Raw genomic sequence first — 16078 nt, forward strand, 5'->3', positions numbered from 1 at the left:
TGACATATGATGGTCCAGGTACAGAGGAGTTAGGTAATTTGGCTGAGGTTACAAAGCCAGGATTTAAATCCACATTTCCTACTCCAGGGCCCCAGCTCTTTTATTATCATTTTCTTAACGTTTATTCATTTATTTTTGAGGGAGAGCATGCACATGAGCAGGGGAGAGGCTGAGAGAGAAGAAGAAAGGATCCCAAGCAGGCTCCATGCAGTCAGCACAGAGCCTTACGTGGGGCTCGAGCCCATGAACCGTGAGATCATTACCTGAAATCAAGAGTCAGATGCTTGACTGAGCCACCCTGACACCCCAAGAGCAATAGCTCATAAGCATCATGCCACAGAACCTCTTGATTTGGGACTCCAATCAGCCAATTTAATGTAGTATGATAAATGCTAAGCTGAGGTGTTCCAAAGGTGAAGGTTTTCCTCTGACATTTCCCATTACAGTGAACTCCAAGGGAGAGTCTCGGTTCTTTTGATATATGAGATTTTGGCTCTATTGTGCATGGCTTGAAATAAAGGGGTATACTGGGCTTCTGGGCTTGGGGATGCATTATGAGAACCTCACGTCAAAATAAAGTATTAATCTCAGTCCCTTGGTAGTTGGAAAACAATGTTCCTGAACCCTGCACTCCTAGATATTTTATCTTCTAAAGCACCCAAGGGGTCTGGAGGATCTGCTGGATGCTTGGGGGTGAGGGGGAGATTTGAGGGCACTTGGCCTTGTCAAAGAATAATGGGAGTATTCCCAGGAGCTATCAGAGGCTGGCTGCTGAGCTTCTGGAACAGCCCTGGCTGGTGGGAGGCTTTCTGAGCCCGGGCCAGGTGGCGGACCCGTCGCCGCTGCTGTAGCCAGTAGAGCATCTCCACCTTGTCATGCTTCATCTTGTCCAAGTACCGCCGCCCCTTAAAGGTCACCGGCTCACCAAAAACTAACTCAATCTCCTCCAGGAGGGAAGCCAGAGGGGTCTGCGCCAGACTGATCTTTCTGTGTAGGTGGCTGCGGAACCGATTCTCCTCCAGGAAGCGACTCAGGTCCATGTCAGTCTTTTGGAAGAAGCGGTTGGGGTCAGAGGCTTGTCGCTCAAACCATTCCAGTTTCCCCAGCAACATTTCCCGCAGCTGAATGGGTTTCAGGGCTTGCTCCCAGGCACTCACCAACGAAGGCAGCTGCCTCAGACGAGCGTTGGAGCTGTACTTGACGGCCATGTCCAGCCGATCCTTGTCCGGGACCTCAAGCATGGACCACAGCCGCTCCAGACGCTTCTGCAGATTCAGGATTTTGTAGGGTTCTCCCAGGGGGCCGCTCCTCTTAGTTCCTAGCCTGTGCCCCAGCACGGTGTTCCAGTCCCACTCCCCTGGCACAAAGCCTGGTTCTTCATCTTCCTGCAAGGGAGGTGGGCGCCGAATCTTTATGGACTCTCTGACAGGGGCCTTGACCTCCACAGGAACATCCTCTTCATACATTTGGAAGATGACGTGGAGGAAATCCGTCTCCTGGCTGGTGAGGGACTTGAAGTAGTCACTCACAGACAAGGTGGTTTTCCACCAGTTCACCCGTGAGGCTTTGTTTGACCACTTCTCCCAGCCTTTGCTTGCTTGCAGTGATGTGAGGGAGGATATCTTATCAGAGGTGGACTGTAACATGTTTGCTCTCTGGGAATAAAGTCCAGCTAACTTGGGATTGATGATGCGATACTGTTTTTCTTGATGTAGAAAGGCCGAGGACAGATACGTTGACCAGTCTTTATCGGCTGCAGGCTCAATGAGGGGTCCCTGGTCAAAAGAGAAGTGGTCAAGAGAGACACGGCTCATCAACTCCTTGTAGACCTCCCTGATGTTATTGCCAACAAAGCAACCAACATCCATTTCCTCCATAAGTTTGGGTTCTAGTTCACCAGCCAGGTGGTTGTATAGAACTCCGGCCCTGTCAATGTGGAAGGAGTCCAAAAAGTTCCTCTCAGAGACCTGCACGGCAGCTGCTTGGACCACAACCTGATTTCCTAGCTTCAAAGTAACAGTCACCGGCTGTGGTTGAAATGGAAGGGATTTGGGGCACTGGAGGCCCCACTGCCCAGTGGCTTCTGCCTCTTCGAGGCCCTTCAACATTCTCTGCAGCTCCTCCAGGCGATGTGCTGCAGCTGGGCGGCGGGTCAGGGCCCCTACGAGTGGGGGCAGGCCTGTGTCCAGTGATGAGTAGTGAGTCCTCTCCAATTTCATGTTATTTATCATCTGCTTCAGGTCCTCAGCCACCGTGTCCCCTGCCAGCTCTGGTTTGCTCTCTGGAGCCAGGACCAACGGGGTTAAGGGGCGAGGGGGGAGTGGAGGGACGCCCAATTCATCTGCTAGCTTCCAGCCCTCCCGCAGAGAGGGCATGGACTGGCCCCTCTGGAACTGGGAGCAGAGGGGCAAGTGGGAGGTAGGGGGAGCCCCGCTGGTGGGAGTCACAGAGTACCTGGGCGGTGACACAATCTGTGCGGAACTGAAGTCGCTTTCTCTCTTCTTCTGCACGGAGGACAGCCATTGGAGAGGCTTCTTCTTCTTCAGTTGCGGGATGGACTTCAGTTCCTTCAGTGGATCCAGTTCAGGCTCACTGAGAAACTCCCGCGGGCGGCTGAGTTGGATGAGATAGTTCAGGTTGAGGGTGCAGCACGGTACTTGGGCGAAGCCGGAGCTGTGAAGCAATGGGCTAGGGAAAAGCTTGAAAGCCCCAGTAGAGCCTGCAGGGCGCAGCTTGTGCATGCCGCGGTGGGCCTGCTCTATCTTCAGCAGGGTGAGGAAGTCGGCGAGCAAGCAATGATAGACCTCAGGGCTGGTAAGAAAGATTGTGCAGTCCTTGGCGAGACTGGCGGTCAAACGGGTGAGCGTGGCGGATTCAGTGAAGACACTTGCGGGGGTCGACATGGTGTTCAGCAGGTGCAGGTAGTGTAGGAAAAGCTGCTCACTGCTGAGCAGCACGTAGACCTGGAGTCGCTTTCGCAGTCTCTGGTTGTTCAAGTGGTTCAGACTAGGTTCGGTGGGAGGCTCCTGCCAGCTGCACTTGAGCTCGTCCAGGATGACCTGAGTGAAACGGAGACGACCTTCGGTAGGCACGCGCACCGCCAGCCCACTATTGGCCAGCCGCTCGGCCACCTGGCGGCACAGAGACTCCGCCGTCAGCCGTGAGACCGGCCAGGGCAGCAGCATCGGCACCTCCGGCGGAAGGCGCTTCTGAGATTCTGAGCATGTCGCCTTGCGGGGGAAGAGCGACAGCGGACACAGCAACCGGTGGTAAAACCGCTGGAGCTCGGGGTCCGGCTTATAGGGCTCCATTTTAGCGCTGGCGGCACAGGAGGTCTGGCCAGAAGAGCGCCGGAGGATACTAAGGCAACCAGGGGTCACTAAGGCAACCAGGGGGTCGGATGGCCCGAGTGCGCCTGCGCAGCCGGTGAGTGCCAAAGCTAGACGTGCGGGAGGGGTGTTACGTGCGCGCGCACCAGGAGGCGGGGCAAAATGTGACTTCCGAGGCCCCGCCTCTCCGCGACGCAGTTGGAGGTTTGCATCTGAGACCTCCAGCAGTTCAGGTCTTCTGGCAGGTGACTGGGTCCGGGATGGCTTCGGACTCCGGGGACCGCGGGACCGCCTGCACGGTGAGGGTCGAGGCCTCGTGTGGGAGCCTCTCTGGGCAGAGAGCCTCGGACCCCGGGGTTAACGCAGGAAGAAGGGAAAGAGTAGGCACCTGGGGCGGGGCCTGGGACCTCCCCGGAAAACCGCTTCGAGACTTGCGGGGCTCTTGGCGTTGACGTTGGAGGGTTGGGGTGTTGGTCCCGGAACGATCATGACTGGTAATGAGGGCGCTTGAGGAGGGGTCACGTGAAGACGTTTTCCTAGGCCTTCGGGGCGGCCACAGGGGAGGTAATGAAGCAGGGTCACGCAGAAGGGGTCCCCAGCTCTCATCTGCGCGTCCCTGACGCCCTTGCAGCTGGAGTTCGCGGTGCAGATGACTTGTGAGAGCTGCGTGGACGCGGTGCGCACGTCCCTACAAGGGGTGGCAGGTAAGAGCCAGAAAAACTGCGGACAGTCTTGAGGGCTCTGGAAGGAGCCGGCAAGTCTCTTGGACCAACCCTACTCCCATTTACAGGTGTAGAAATTGAGACCCAGTGACAGGAAGGAATGTTCTTAGAGTCATACGGAGATGCAGAGGCAGAGCCTAGAGTACAGATCTCAAGCCTGCCCTGCCAGAGCCCTCTACCGGCCCTGACACACTGGTATTGTGCATCTCAGGTGCCCAGGGAATGAGGAGCTAGGCAGAGGATAGACAGCCCCACCTACAGAGGGCGTTCCCTGGATACGGCGGCGGCTCTTGCTGCCCAACAGCATAATCTTGACAACGCAAACAGCAGCCTTGGCCGTGTTCCATCCCAGGCAGCTCCTGATTCTTATAAGCCAGTTAACTGGTCTGGAGGTGACCTTGCACAACAGAAATATCTGAGAGGGCAAAGGCACTGGGAACTGCCTTCCTTTGATTCTGTTAAATGTTCATCCAGTCGTTCAGCAGGTATGGACCGGACACTGGGGGCTTTTCAGGGAGAAGTGTTCACAAATGTTTCAGACACAGTCTGCCCTCAGGTAATGATAAGCATGGAAGCCTTGCTCATGGAAGAGCAGTTCTGAGAGGAGATGAATGAGATGGGTTCTGAAGCTAGGGCAGTGATGGCACTTAGCCTGTATAGGGCAGCAGTAGTGGGTAAGGGTATGTGCTCTCGAGTCAGAATGTTTGTGGTCAGATCTCCTCTTTGCCACTGAACGGCACTTAGACTTCATGCATGTTACTACTTGGGCCTGTTTCTTCAGCATTTAAATGGCCATAAGCTACTCTTCAGGACTGTCATGAAGAATAAGTTAGTTAATACATGTAAAGCACTTTAGAAAAATCTTTGGCATGTAGTGAGAGCTCACTAAATCTTGGAAATTATGAGAGGAAGGGCTTACAGGTGGCAATCTGATTGGGCAGAGGCATTCGGGGACAGATATTGAAGCAGAGGGAGAGAGAGAGAGAGAGAGAGAGAGAGATTTGCCCTCTCTGGGAGGCCTGGGGCTTTGGAGAAGAGGGTTCTGCTCTTCTCGTAAATAAGTGGGAGAAGCTCCAAGCCCAAGGCTCACTTCCTTGAACCCTTGTAACACGTCCTAGAGTTCCCTGTGGTCTTATGTTTTCTTTCTTACTAGGCTTTGAGCTAAACAAGGGCTGGCCTGGCCTCCCTCTGCACCAGCTGCACTGAATCTTGCTCAGCTGGGGAGCCAGCCTTCTTGGTTCAGACCAAGGTCAAGAGTTGAGGAAGTGCATAGTTACAGGGAGCTTCCCACTGGGGCCCTCCCACTTGAGAAGCAGAGAATCAGCTCTTAGGAGACCCCAGAAGAGGAACCCACTTGCATGGAAGCCAGTCCATCAGAAAGTCTTGTCTGCTGTATATCTAAAATATATTCAGAAGTTAGCCTCTCTTTTTCCATACATTGGCCTTCACACCAATCCAGGTCACCTTAGCTCTCCCTGAACCACACAAGAACCTCATCTTTGTGCTCCCTGTTGCCTCTGTAGCCCCCTCCAATAGCTTTTCCATACAAAAGCCAAGGTGATTTTTAAAATTGTGACTTAGATGATATCACTGCCCAACTTAAAATCCTCCAGAAGTAATAATGTTTGAGAGCGTCCCATGGGCCAAGCACTGCTCATTTAGGCCTTTAATATTTCTCTGAAGAAGGTAGTAGTATCTCCATTTGCAGATGAACAAACCGAATAGAAAACTCGACAGAAAGGTTGAGTAACTTGGCTAAGGCCACACATCTAGTATGTGGCAGACTCAGAATTTCAACTCCAGAGGCCACATTCTTTTTTTTTTTTTTAATGTTTGTTTATTTTTGAGACAGAGACAGAGCATGAACAGGGGAGGGGCAGAGAGAGAGGGAGACACAGAATCCGAAACAGGCTCCAGGCTCTGAGCTGTCAGCACAGAGCCCGACGCGGGGCTCGAACTCACGGACCGTGAGATCATGACCTGAGCCGAAGGCAGACGCTTAACCCACTGAGCCATCCAGGCGCCCCCAGAGTCCACATTCTTAACCACTATACACTGTGGCTTCTCCCAGTGGCCTCCCGTTGCATTAAAATTAAAATCCAGATTCTTTCCTTTTGGGCCTTGCTTGACTGGTCTCCACTTACAGCTTCATATCTAACTATTCACTTACTTACGTAATTTATTTATTAGAGACAGAGAATATGCATGAGCAGGGAAGGACCAGAGGGAGAGAGAGAATCTTAAGCAGGTTCCATGCCCAGTGCGGAGCCCAAAGCAGGACTAAATCTCATGACCCTGAGATCATGACCTGAGCCAAAATCAAGAATTGGATGCTTAACCAACTGAGCCACCCTGGCACCCTGTATCTGTTTACTCTCAGCTCTAGCCACATTGGCCTTCCTCTCTTCTTAGAACATGTCATTGTTGTTCCTGCCTCAAGGTCTTTGCCAGCGTTGTTCCCTCTGTTGGAATACTCTTACCTGACTACATTCAGGCCTTCACTTAGAGGTTCAAGGAGACCTTCCTTGACCAGTCTAAGTGGCTTGCCCCGCATTTGTTCCCTATCACCTGTTTTCATTGATCGCGCTTTTCACTATCTGAAACTCTGTTATGTGTGTATTGGGCATTTGTGGCCCTGCACTGGAACACGTGCCATTTCATGGGTCAGAGATGTGACCTGACCTGTTCCCTGTTTATTTGCACTGCCTGGAACATGGCACGTGGCAGGTGCTTAGTGTATGCTGGTCAGTTAAGGCAAATAAAAAAGTTTCTCACCCTGTGTGCTTATCTGAGCCCCAGGAGCCTCAGAACATCAGCCTTAGGGGGCTCAACCTTACTTTCTGTGGGGCAAGGGGACCAAACATCAGCTTTGGGGCTGGACAGGCTGCCTTCCAAGCCAGTGGTGACCCCCTCCTGGCCTCATCTCCTCACCTGCCAGATGAGGACAGTATCATCATCCTGATGTGTGTCAGACAGAGCACAGCTCTTGGCGTACCCTGGAGTCAGACCACAAGAGTTCCCCCATTACCCTCCCTGTACCCCCTTTGCAGCCATTGGCATCCAAAGGCATCTCTAAGTGGACCCAGAGTGCCCAACGCTTCACAGCTACCTGGTGGCTCAGGATAAAATTTTGTTTGAAGTGAGGGCCAGTTTGGTAATTGGAGGATTTTCTTCTCACAGAGTCACCCTGTACTTGCAGGAGAGGGGATGCATGTGTTCGTCTGATGTCTTACAAATTCTGCCCCTCCCCCGCTCCCCCAACAGTGTCGCTGCTGCTGCAGGGGATCCGAAGACACGAGCCTGTGAGAGAGATTCCTGTCTCTTAGGTGCTGCCTCTCCCTGATGGCATTTCCCAGTTTTGCCCCCTGGGCTGTTATTCCCATCTCTGCCTGATGGTTAATCCACAGGGAGTCTGGCTTCGGAGTCTGGCTTCCCCCACAGCCTGTGAGCTCCCTGAGGACAAGGACCAGCGCTCTTCCTGACCCTGGCCTCCTCCGTGCCTAGCACACATTTGTTGAAAGAATATGGAGGAGGGAAACCAAAGATGAAGGGAAAACCAGTAGTCCGTGTAGCCTTCAGTTCACAGGGCACCAGCTCAAAAGGGTGAAATGGCTTATTTAACCTTTGTTCTCTGGATGGCCCACGGCTCCCCTGGGCTTTACCCTGCAGAGCAATGGACACATTTACTAAGTTGAAAGCAGAATGGTGGAAGTCCTGCAGGTGAAAGCTGCATTATAGTTCCCAACCCATCACCCGTGTGCTGGCTAAGGGTTTGAGAGCTCTCTTAAAAGGCTTGGGAGGGCCAAATATCTGAATGAAAGAGAAGCCCCTTCTCTTCCTTCTTTGAGTCGGCTCAGTGGCCCTCAAAGCTAGGCATGGGTCAATCATCCCGCAGTCTGTGTGTACATAGGGTCACTTCAGGGATTTGGAGGGCACCTGAGACACACTGACTTTGGAGGCTGACCCCTGTGGACCACACAGAGCTCCTGCACTCACAGGGGACTGTAAGCAGTGCAGCGTGAGTTACTTGGGGGAAAAGGGAGCTCCTACAGGAGGACAGAGGAGGGGCTGCTTCTCAGGGTGAGCGGAGTGTCTGGGCAGGTTTCCAGAGCTAGGCTGCCTGAGATGAATTCCAGTTCCCTGATTTACTACACCGTGCATTTGAGCAAGGTTCTTAAGTCTCTGCAGTTTTCTCATCTGTAGAACAGGGATGTTAATACCCACCTCACAGGGTGACTTGAGTATCAAATGAGCTAATATGGGTAGAGTATAAAAAGCCCACAGTACATGTGTGGAAATGTTAGCTCTCATGATGATGGTGATAGCACCCCCCCTTTTATTTATTTTATTTTATTTTATTTTATTTTATTTTATTTTATTTTATTTTAGGGAGGGAGCACATGTGCATGCAGTAGGGAGGGGCAGAGGGAGAGAAAGAGAGAGCATCTCAAGCAGGCTCCACTCTCAGCACAGAGCCCAATGCAGGGCTCAATCTCTTGACCCTGGGATCATGACCTGATCCAAAATCAAGAGTTGGACACTCAACCGACTGAGCCACCCAGGTGCCCCAGCCCCCCGCCCTTTTAAATTAATTTACTTTGAGAGAGAGGGAGAGAACAGGAGCAGGGGCAGAGTGAGAAGGAGAGAGAGAGAGAGAGAGAACCCCAAGCAGGCTCCGTGCTGTCAGTGTGGAGCCTGACATGGGGCTCGATGTCACAAAATGTGAGATTTTGAGCTGAGCCCACACCAAGAGTCTGACATTTAACCACCCAGCCCCCCCTTTTAGGTGTGTGTGACAGTTTTGTTGATATGTAATTCAGATATCCTAAAATACACCCATTTTAAGTATACAATTCAGTGGTTTTTAATATGATCAGGGTTGTGCAGCCATCACCACTATCAATTGTACATTTCATCCCCTCATGAAGGAATTGTACACTTTGGCGATCACCCTCCTATTCCCCCACCCCCCAATCTGTTGTCTCTATAGGTTTTCCTATTTTGGACGTTTTGTCCATAATGGCATCATCTAATGTGTGGTCTTCTGTGACTGGTTCTCACTTAACATGATATTTTCTAGGTGCATCCCTGTGGTAGCATTATCAACCCTTTGATTCCTTTTTATCTCTTTATGGTTGAGAAATATTCCATTGTATTGATGCACATTTCCTTTTTTTTTTTTTTTTTTTTTAATGTTTGTTTAGTTTTGAGATAGTACCAGCGGAGGAGGGACGGGGTTGGGGGGGGGGGGTGGGACAGCGGATCCGAAGCAGGCTCCACGCTGACAGAAGTGAGCCTGATGTGGGGCTCGAACCCATGAACCATGAGATCATGACCTGAGCCTAAGTTGGACGCTCAATCGGCCGAGCCACACGGGCGCCCCTGGATGCACATTCATCAGTTGATGGGCATGTGGGTTGTTTTCTCCTCTGGGCTATCATAAATAATGAAATACTGATGGCCCACTTTTATGAAAACATCTTAAGTAATTACCTGTGTTTCTTAAGTTACAAATAACTCCTGGCTTATAACAGGGACACACAATAACCCTGGAGGTCACGTGGCATTATCCCCACTTTATTTATAAAGACACAGACTCAGAGAGGTTGAGGGCCTTTAACAGCCAGCAGGCAGCTTCCCAGCTTGCCTCCAGCCGTGGGGAGGTTGGTGAAGATGAGGATGGGGTGTCAGCCCTCTGCTGCCCGTGCCCCCCCTCTCCCCACAGGTGTCCAGAGTGTGGAGGTTCAGTTGGAGAACCAGATGGTCCTGGTGCAGACCACCCTGCCCAGCCAGGAGGTGCAGGCCCTTTTAGAAGGCACAGGGCGGCAGGCGGTGCTCAAGGGCATGGGCAGTGGCCTATTGCGTGAGTAGCTGCTACAGCCCTGGCCTTGGCTTCTCTGGGAGGGAGGGGGCTTGTACACATCTAAACGGTAGGATTTGGGGGTTGGGGGTTCAGGTGGCCTTGGGGAAGGCATGAGAGTTATGCGGGGCTCTCTCCTTGCCCTTTTTGAGCTGATGAAGGTGTGGGGCTGAGGTGGCGAGCCAGCCCAAGTGTCTTGATACCTTGCAGAGAATCTGGGGGCAGCAGTTGCCATTCTGGAGGGGCCTGGCCCTGTGCAAGGGGTGGTGCGCTTCCTACAGCTGACCCCTGAGCGCTGCCTCATCGAGGGGACCATTGATGGCCTGGAGCCTGGGCCGCACGGACTCCACGTCCATCAGTTTGGGGACCTCACAGGGAACTGCAGCAGGTAAGTTATCTGTAACTTCCCCGGTGGCATCTTCATTCCCCCAGTTGTGCACCCACTCCGTGCAGAGGCTGTGTTCGGCCGTCTACACAGGCTTTCACACTTGTTCCTCACAAGTACTGTAAGGCATATACACACACACCCAGTCTACAGATGAGGAAACTGAGGCTCAGTCAAAGGCCCCAGGGCACGTACATGGTAGGGTGGGATTTGAACCTTGATATTCCTGCTCGTAGCCACCTTACTGCCTCTGAGAAGGAAGTAACTCCTACTAGACACAGAAAGGCAGGTCTCCATGTCATGGTGTTTGTCATGCTGTGATGCCATTAGTTGCTTACTCATCTGTGTCTCCCCCAAAAGTTTATTGAGGGCAGAACCCACATCTGATTCTTCTCAGTGCCCTCAACCCAGAGCCTGGTACGGAGTAAGTCTGTTTGCTGAGTGAGTAGGTGAAATAAATAGAGAGGATGGCCTGCGAGCCACTGTTTTGCTGCCCTCCTGCTTACCTTTTGTTCTTAGCTGTGGAGACCACTTTAACCCTGATGGAGCATCTCATGGGGGCCCCGAGGACTCTGACCGGGTAAGTGTCCATCTGGGTGAAGTTTAGGCTGCAGGGGGGGCCCGAGGCCTCAGGCAGGGCAGGTTGCTCCTGGGGCGTTAGCAGACAATTCCATTTTGGTGGGGTCCCCTCATTTTATTTTGTTCCAATTTAGAAACATTGACCCTCCCTGTGGTTGAGGCCTGACCCCAAGAGCTCACAGTCTGGTGAGGGAGACCCTTGAGGACCCCATGGTTGCAGAGCAGTGAGATGACCCTTGCAGGAGTCTGCGGGAGGCCCCGGGAGCCCAGGGCAAGCACCCGATCCGGCCTGAACCCAAGGACATGGGCAGTAGGAGAAAGCTTTCTGGAGAACTGAAGGTGTGGAAGTTGAAGATTTTGCCTGAACTAAAAAGGCCATTTCTGATGGTGCAACTCCCAGCTTGGAGTTTTGTTTTTCACCAGAGAATTGTTTCCCGTCGGCAGTGAGTTCTATGCTGCCTTGGTTTTTGCTTATCTGAGTATTGCTTGTTCTGTTAGTTATTCCACAGTTTCCTGTAAGTTAACTCAGGTTTTTCCTTAGGTAAATTGGGTTATTTTTTTATTTTTTATTATTTTTTAATTTTTGTTAATGTTTATTCAGTTTTGAGAGACAGAGGCAGAGCATGAGCGGGGAAGGGGCAGAGAGAGAGGGAGACACAGAATCTGAAGCAGGCTCCAGGCTCTGAACTGTCGTCACAGAGCCTGACGTGGGGCTCGAACTCACGGACCGTGAGATCATGACCTGAGCCGAAGCCGGACGCTCAACCGACTGAGCCACCCAGGCGCCCCAGATTGGGTTATTTTTAATGCTATAATCTATCATGGAAGGTTTCAAACATTCCAAAGGAGAGAAACTTGTCCTAAACTCCCGTGTCCCTATCACCCAGTTTCAACAGTGACCAATTCATGGCCAGTGTTTTTTTTTTTTTTTTAATGTTTATTTTTGAGAGACAGAGACAGAGACAGAGCATGAGTCGGGGAGGGGCAGAGAGCAAGGGAAACAAAGAATCTGAAGCAGGCTCCAGGCTCCAGGTTGTCAGCACAGAGCCCGACATGGGGCTTGAACTCACAAACGGTGTGATCATGACCTGAGCCGAAGTCAGACGCTTAACCGACTGAGCCACCCAGGTGCCCCATGGCCAGTCATTTTTCATCTACACCTCCAGCCTTTCTCCACCATTATTTTGAAGCAAATCAAGACATCGTTTCATGTAATTAAGGTCGGTTTATTTTTAACAAGAAACCTAATACTGCCACAGAGAATGGAAAACCAGTACTTGTAGCCATAAGAGCAGGGTCATTGCAAAAATGACCATTGGAGGCCAACTAAACGTTAGTGCAGTCCTGCTGGGTTCTGGCCTGCAAGGTCTGAGAACTGAGGAAGGCCTGCTTTTTCTCCTTTATGTGGAGATTAGTGAATGTTAGAGAAGGGGTTGAAGACTGAATTAAACCTTTGTCCTGGGTGTCATCCAGGATGATTGCCCTCACTCAGGGATTTAATGTTTCCTAACACCCGGTCACATCTCCTTCACTTCTGGGGTATGTGTTCCCTCTGTACTCGGAGATTCAGTACCAGGGCAGGCTCTGGGGCCTGGTCCCTCTCCCGGGACCTGGCAGCCCCTCTTTACACCCTCCCAGGACTCACAGGCTTCCTGGATTTGTAATTTCTATCTGATGAAGGTTTGTAGCCTTCTGGCACAGGACAAATGAAGCTATGGTACATGTTTCTTAACTCATGTACCTGATTTCTTGGACTTTTGACAGCTCCCTCACATTTCCAATGGTCAAAAGTTTGACTCCTTTCCCCTCCCACCCTGGGAAGCCAGAGAAGGGTTTCTGTCGGGTCCACTGTGTGGTGCTGTGTTTGTGTCCCGTGTAGCAGTGATCTATCGCTGTGAATCAAATCATTCCCAACTTGGGGGTTTAAAACAACAAGCATTCATCTCCATTTCTCCGGAGTAGGAACATGGGTGCAGCTTAGCTGGGGGCCTCTGGCTTGGGGTGACTATAATCAAGGTGTTGGCTGGGGCTGCAATCATCGCAAGGCTCATGTCACTGTTGGCAGGCCTTGGGTCCTCCCTGGCTGTTGGCCAGAGACATCAGTCCTTTGCCACGTGGGCCTCTTCCTAGGGCAGCTCACAACACGGCAGCTGGGCTTCCCCAGAGCGAGTACGCAAGAGAGGGCATCCAAGACGGAACCATTCTATCTTTGTAACCTAGCCTCGTAAGTGATGCTAGGTCTAGCACGTGCACAGTGGAAGAACACAGAGGGACGTCAGTACAGGGAAGGTGCATCTTAGAGCACCTCGAGCCTTGCAAGGTGCTGCGCAAGAATTAAGCAGGTGAAGAACAGAGAGTGGGAATGGCAGGCACAGATGGGTGGGGGTGGGGGTGGGGGCGACTCCATAGGCAGAGGCCCTGCGGCATGAACCAACAGGGAGCAGTTGGGAACTGGCAGCCCTATGTCTTTAGGGAGTGGAGACCGGAAGGGTGAGAGACCAGCTTGCAGCCTTGCTGTAGCCCAGGCCCCCTCAGGGCGGGGGATGAGAAGGGGCTGGGGCCAGCTGCTCTACTGTCCACAGGTCCTTGATAGAGATAAAGACTTGAGCAAGAGCTGGGCTGCCAAGGCTGCCATGGTGACTGACAAGTTCCTTTTGGATTTCTGCATCTGCTTTTGCCCAGCTGCAAGTGAATTCAGTGAGGGGGTTTACACCAGAGCCTGGCTGTCCCTTTGCACCTCTCCTAACTGGTCCCCAAGCTGCCTTCCCTTCTCTTGCCTCCCCCCAATCCTTCCTCTTCATGCGCTGTGCTAGAGGTTACCCCAAAGCACAGAGTAACCATGCCATGCCCCTGCCCAAAGCCCTTCTTGGCTCCCCAGCTCCTAAGGGCATAGACCCTGGCCAGCTGCTTGGTGTGACATTCAAGGCCCTGCGGCCCAGTTCTACTTGCCCAAGTGCAGGGGCAGGAGTGGACCGTGCTGCTGGGTCATGCCTCTTGAGCCGTATTGCTAGGCTGCTTGCTCTCTCAGCCCAATCCTGAAGATGCTCCTCAAGGCTCAGTATCACCTCCCCTTCCTTGATCTTTCTGCCATAAAGGCCCCCACCGCAGGATAACAAAAAGTGCCAGGTGTAAGCAGCAGATGTCTCTCTGGAAAACAAGATAAAGCAGAAGTGGCACTTCTTGCTGCTTGTCACCCCCGTCCCCCAGTGACCTGCTCTGTGACCATTCTTCACAGCAAAGCCATGTGCACCAGCCCGCACAGGCACAGGCACTTGCTTCTGCCTAAAGCGTCTGATTGGGCACAATTTATCTGTAGAGACGTGGGCTTCCGTGACTTACCAGTAAGGTCCAGTCACCTGCAAACCTACTCACTGCCGTACTAACTCTGTGTTTCATAATCGCTAGTCTGTTCGACGTCTGTCTCCCCACCATGCTTCGAGCTCCTTGAGGGTGAGGACTGCATGTGCACGCTACAGCATGCCAGCAAAGTGTGTCTGATGGAGGAAGTGCTTGGTATATGTGTTAGGACATTTTTTATTACCTTCAAAGGGAAAAGGTAGGCAGAGCCAACTTCTGGGGGAGGGCAGGATAGGCTCCTTGCTCCCTGTGTTTCTTCTCTGTGTTCCTGGAGGCTGGGAGTCAGGGACCAGTGCTGGCTGCTTCCTGTGGTCAGAAAGCCAAACCTGGCCAACTTAAGCCCAGGGGCATTGCATGCAGACCGCCAAGGGCTTAGAGTCAACAAGAGGCTGGAGAACGGGGCTTGTAAAGAAGAAGGAACCAGGCTGGCTTTTGAGGCTGGGTTGCAGGGAGGGTGACAACCTTGTAGGAGAAACAGTCTGGTCCAGTGGGCATGACTTCCTAGGAAGGGGGTCACTGGCCAGGATTTCAGTCCCAGGGAGGGAGCATCTAGTTGCCATCCTGTGTCCTGGGCCATTCCTTATCTTACCAGACTGCACCCAGAGGAGGGCACTGATACTTTTGGGGAAGGGGAATCAGATACTGGGAAGCCAGAAGCTGGCGGCTGTGCCCCATGTGCCCCTCTCCTCACCCCTGTATGTCACCGCAGCACCGAGGAGACCTGGGGAATGTCTGCGCTGACACTGATGGCCGAGCTGTCTTCAGGATAGAGGATAAGCAGCTGAAGGTGAGGTGGAAAAGAGGGTGGGGACCTTTCCTAACAGGTCCACTGTCTGAGGCTGTTATCTGCCCTCAAAGGTGTGGGATGTGATTGGCCGAAGCCTGGTCATCGATGAGGGAGAAGACGACCTGGGCCGGGGTGGCCATCCCTTATCCAAGGTCACAGGGAACTCAGGAGAGAGGTGAGTGATGCCACCCCCGGCAGGAGGCTGTGCTGTGCCAGCGGTGCACGGGCAGCCCTGGAGGAGCCCAGACCAGTTTGCAGCACCCGCTCCTGACCACACATTCTTCCTCAGGTTGGCCTGTGGCATCATTGCACGCTCCGCTGGCCTTTTCCAGAACCCCAAGCAGATCTGCTCCTGCGACGGCCTCACCATCTGGGAGGAGCGACACCGGCCCATCGCTGGTGAGGGACGAAAGGAGCCGGCCAAGTCCCTTGCCCACCTCTGAGCACGGCCTCAGCCTCGGACGTGTGACTGTTCTCCCAGCTGAGCACCTCCACTTGCAGAGAGTGGGCAGGGAGGCCCTGCTTGCCCAGTCCCAGGAGAACTCGGGTACAGGGTGTGGGGTTGCTGTGATGGCCCCTTGGCAAATTAAAGTTTTATTTTCATACAGAACGTTGGCTTTTGTCCGTGTCCCAACAACGTCCCTTTATGGCCTTGGTGAACACAGTTCCCCTACCTGTCTCCTCCCTTTGAGGACCACCTCCTAGCTTCGGAGCCAAGCAAAACTGGATTCAGATCCACACACTTCCCGAGGGCTGCGTCCTCCTCCCCAGGGTCAGTGCTGGGCCCCAGCACTCCTGTTTCTGTCAGGGCAGATCCTGCTTGAGTTCCTCCCTGTGGATGGACCTGTAACATAGGAATACGGGGGCTGCAGGCGGCCCTCTTCTCCCCGCCTTGTCAACTGAGTATCAGAAAGAGACTGTCTGCTGAGGAGAGGGATGAGGCAGACGCACAGGGAGAACCTGAGAGTTGTTGGATAATGCCAGAGGCTCCAGGGTCCCCACTCTGGGCCTTTCCTGTGGCCAGCTACTTCCTGACCGGGAGGGGGGGCGGTCAAGAGA

General features: G+C 52.8%; 2 protein-coding genes across 4 annotated transcripts; one reads left to right on the forward strand and one right to left on the reverse strand.

Moving 5' to 3' along the window:
* Window positions 1-346: 346 nt before the first annotated feature.
* CCDC87 (coiled-coil domain containing 87) lies at window positions 347-3392 on the reverse strand. The gene is given in 2 exon segments (XM_042905113.1): window positions 347-781; window positions 783-3392. Coding segments are annotated over 2 exon segments (2553 nt in total). The 5' UTR covers window positions 3312-3392; the 3' UTR covers window positions 347-757.
* A 100-nt stretch (window positions 3393-3492) lies between these two features.
* CCS (copper chaperone for superoxide dismutase) lies at window positions 3493-15629 on the forward strand. Of its 3 annotated transcripts, XM_042905114.1 has the most exons (9): window positions 3496-3628; window positions 3961-4033; window positions 9777-9914; window positions 10122-10299; window positions 10816-10876; window positions 14281-14325; window positions 14942-15019; window positions 15091-15194; window positions 15309-15629. In XM_042905114.1, exons 1-9 carry the CDS (start codon window positions 3590-3592, stop codon window positions 15460-15462), a joined length of 870 nt encoding a protein of 289 aa, XP_042761048.1. In that variant the 5' UTR covers window positions 3496-3589; the 3' UTR covers window positions 15463-15629. The 3 variants fall into 3 exon arrangements, with proteins under 3 accessions (XP_042761050.1, XP_042761048.1, XP_042761049.1); XM_042905116.1 differs by lacking the exon at window positions 15091-15194 and having other exon boundaries at window positions 3493-3628; window positions 15352-15629; XM_042905115.1 differs by lacking the exon at window positions 14281-14325 and having other exon boundaries at window positions 3497-3628.
* The last annotated feature ends 449 nt before the right edge of the window (window positions 15630-16078 follow it).

The sequence above is a fragment of the Panthera leo genome, chromosome D1 (assembly GCF_018350215.1).
Source record: "Panthera leo isolate Ple1 chromosome D1, P.leo_Ple1_pat1.1, whole genome shotgun sequence".
Taxonomy (NCBI): Eukaryota; Metazoa; Chordata; class Mammalia; order Carnivora; family Felidae; genus Panthera; species Panthera leo.

What these genes read in the sequence shown, in the direction of transcription:
- CCS (XM_042905114.1), top strand. Translation starts at nt 3,590, where the DNA reads ATGGCTTCGGACTCCGGGGACCGCGGGACCGCCTGCACG. An exon ending in GCCCCGAGGACTCTGACCGG is followed by an intron (nt 10,877 to 14,280) that starts GTAAGTGTCCAT and finishes CATAATCGCTAG; the next exon opens with TCTGTTCGACGTCTGTCTCC. An exon ending in ATGCTTCGAGCTCCTTGAGG is followed by an intron (nt 14,326 to 14,941) that starts GTGAGGACTGCA and finishes ATGTCACCGCAG; the next exon opens with CACCGAGGAGACCTGGGGAA.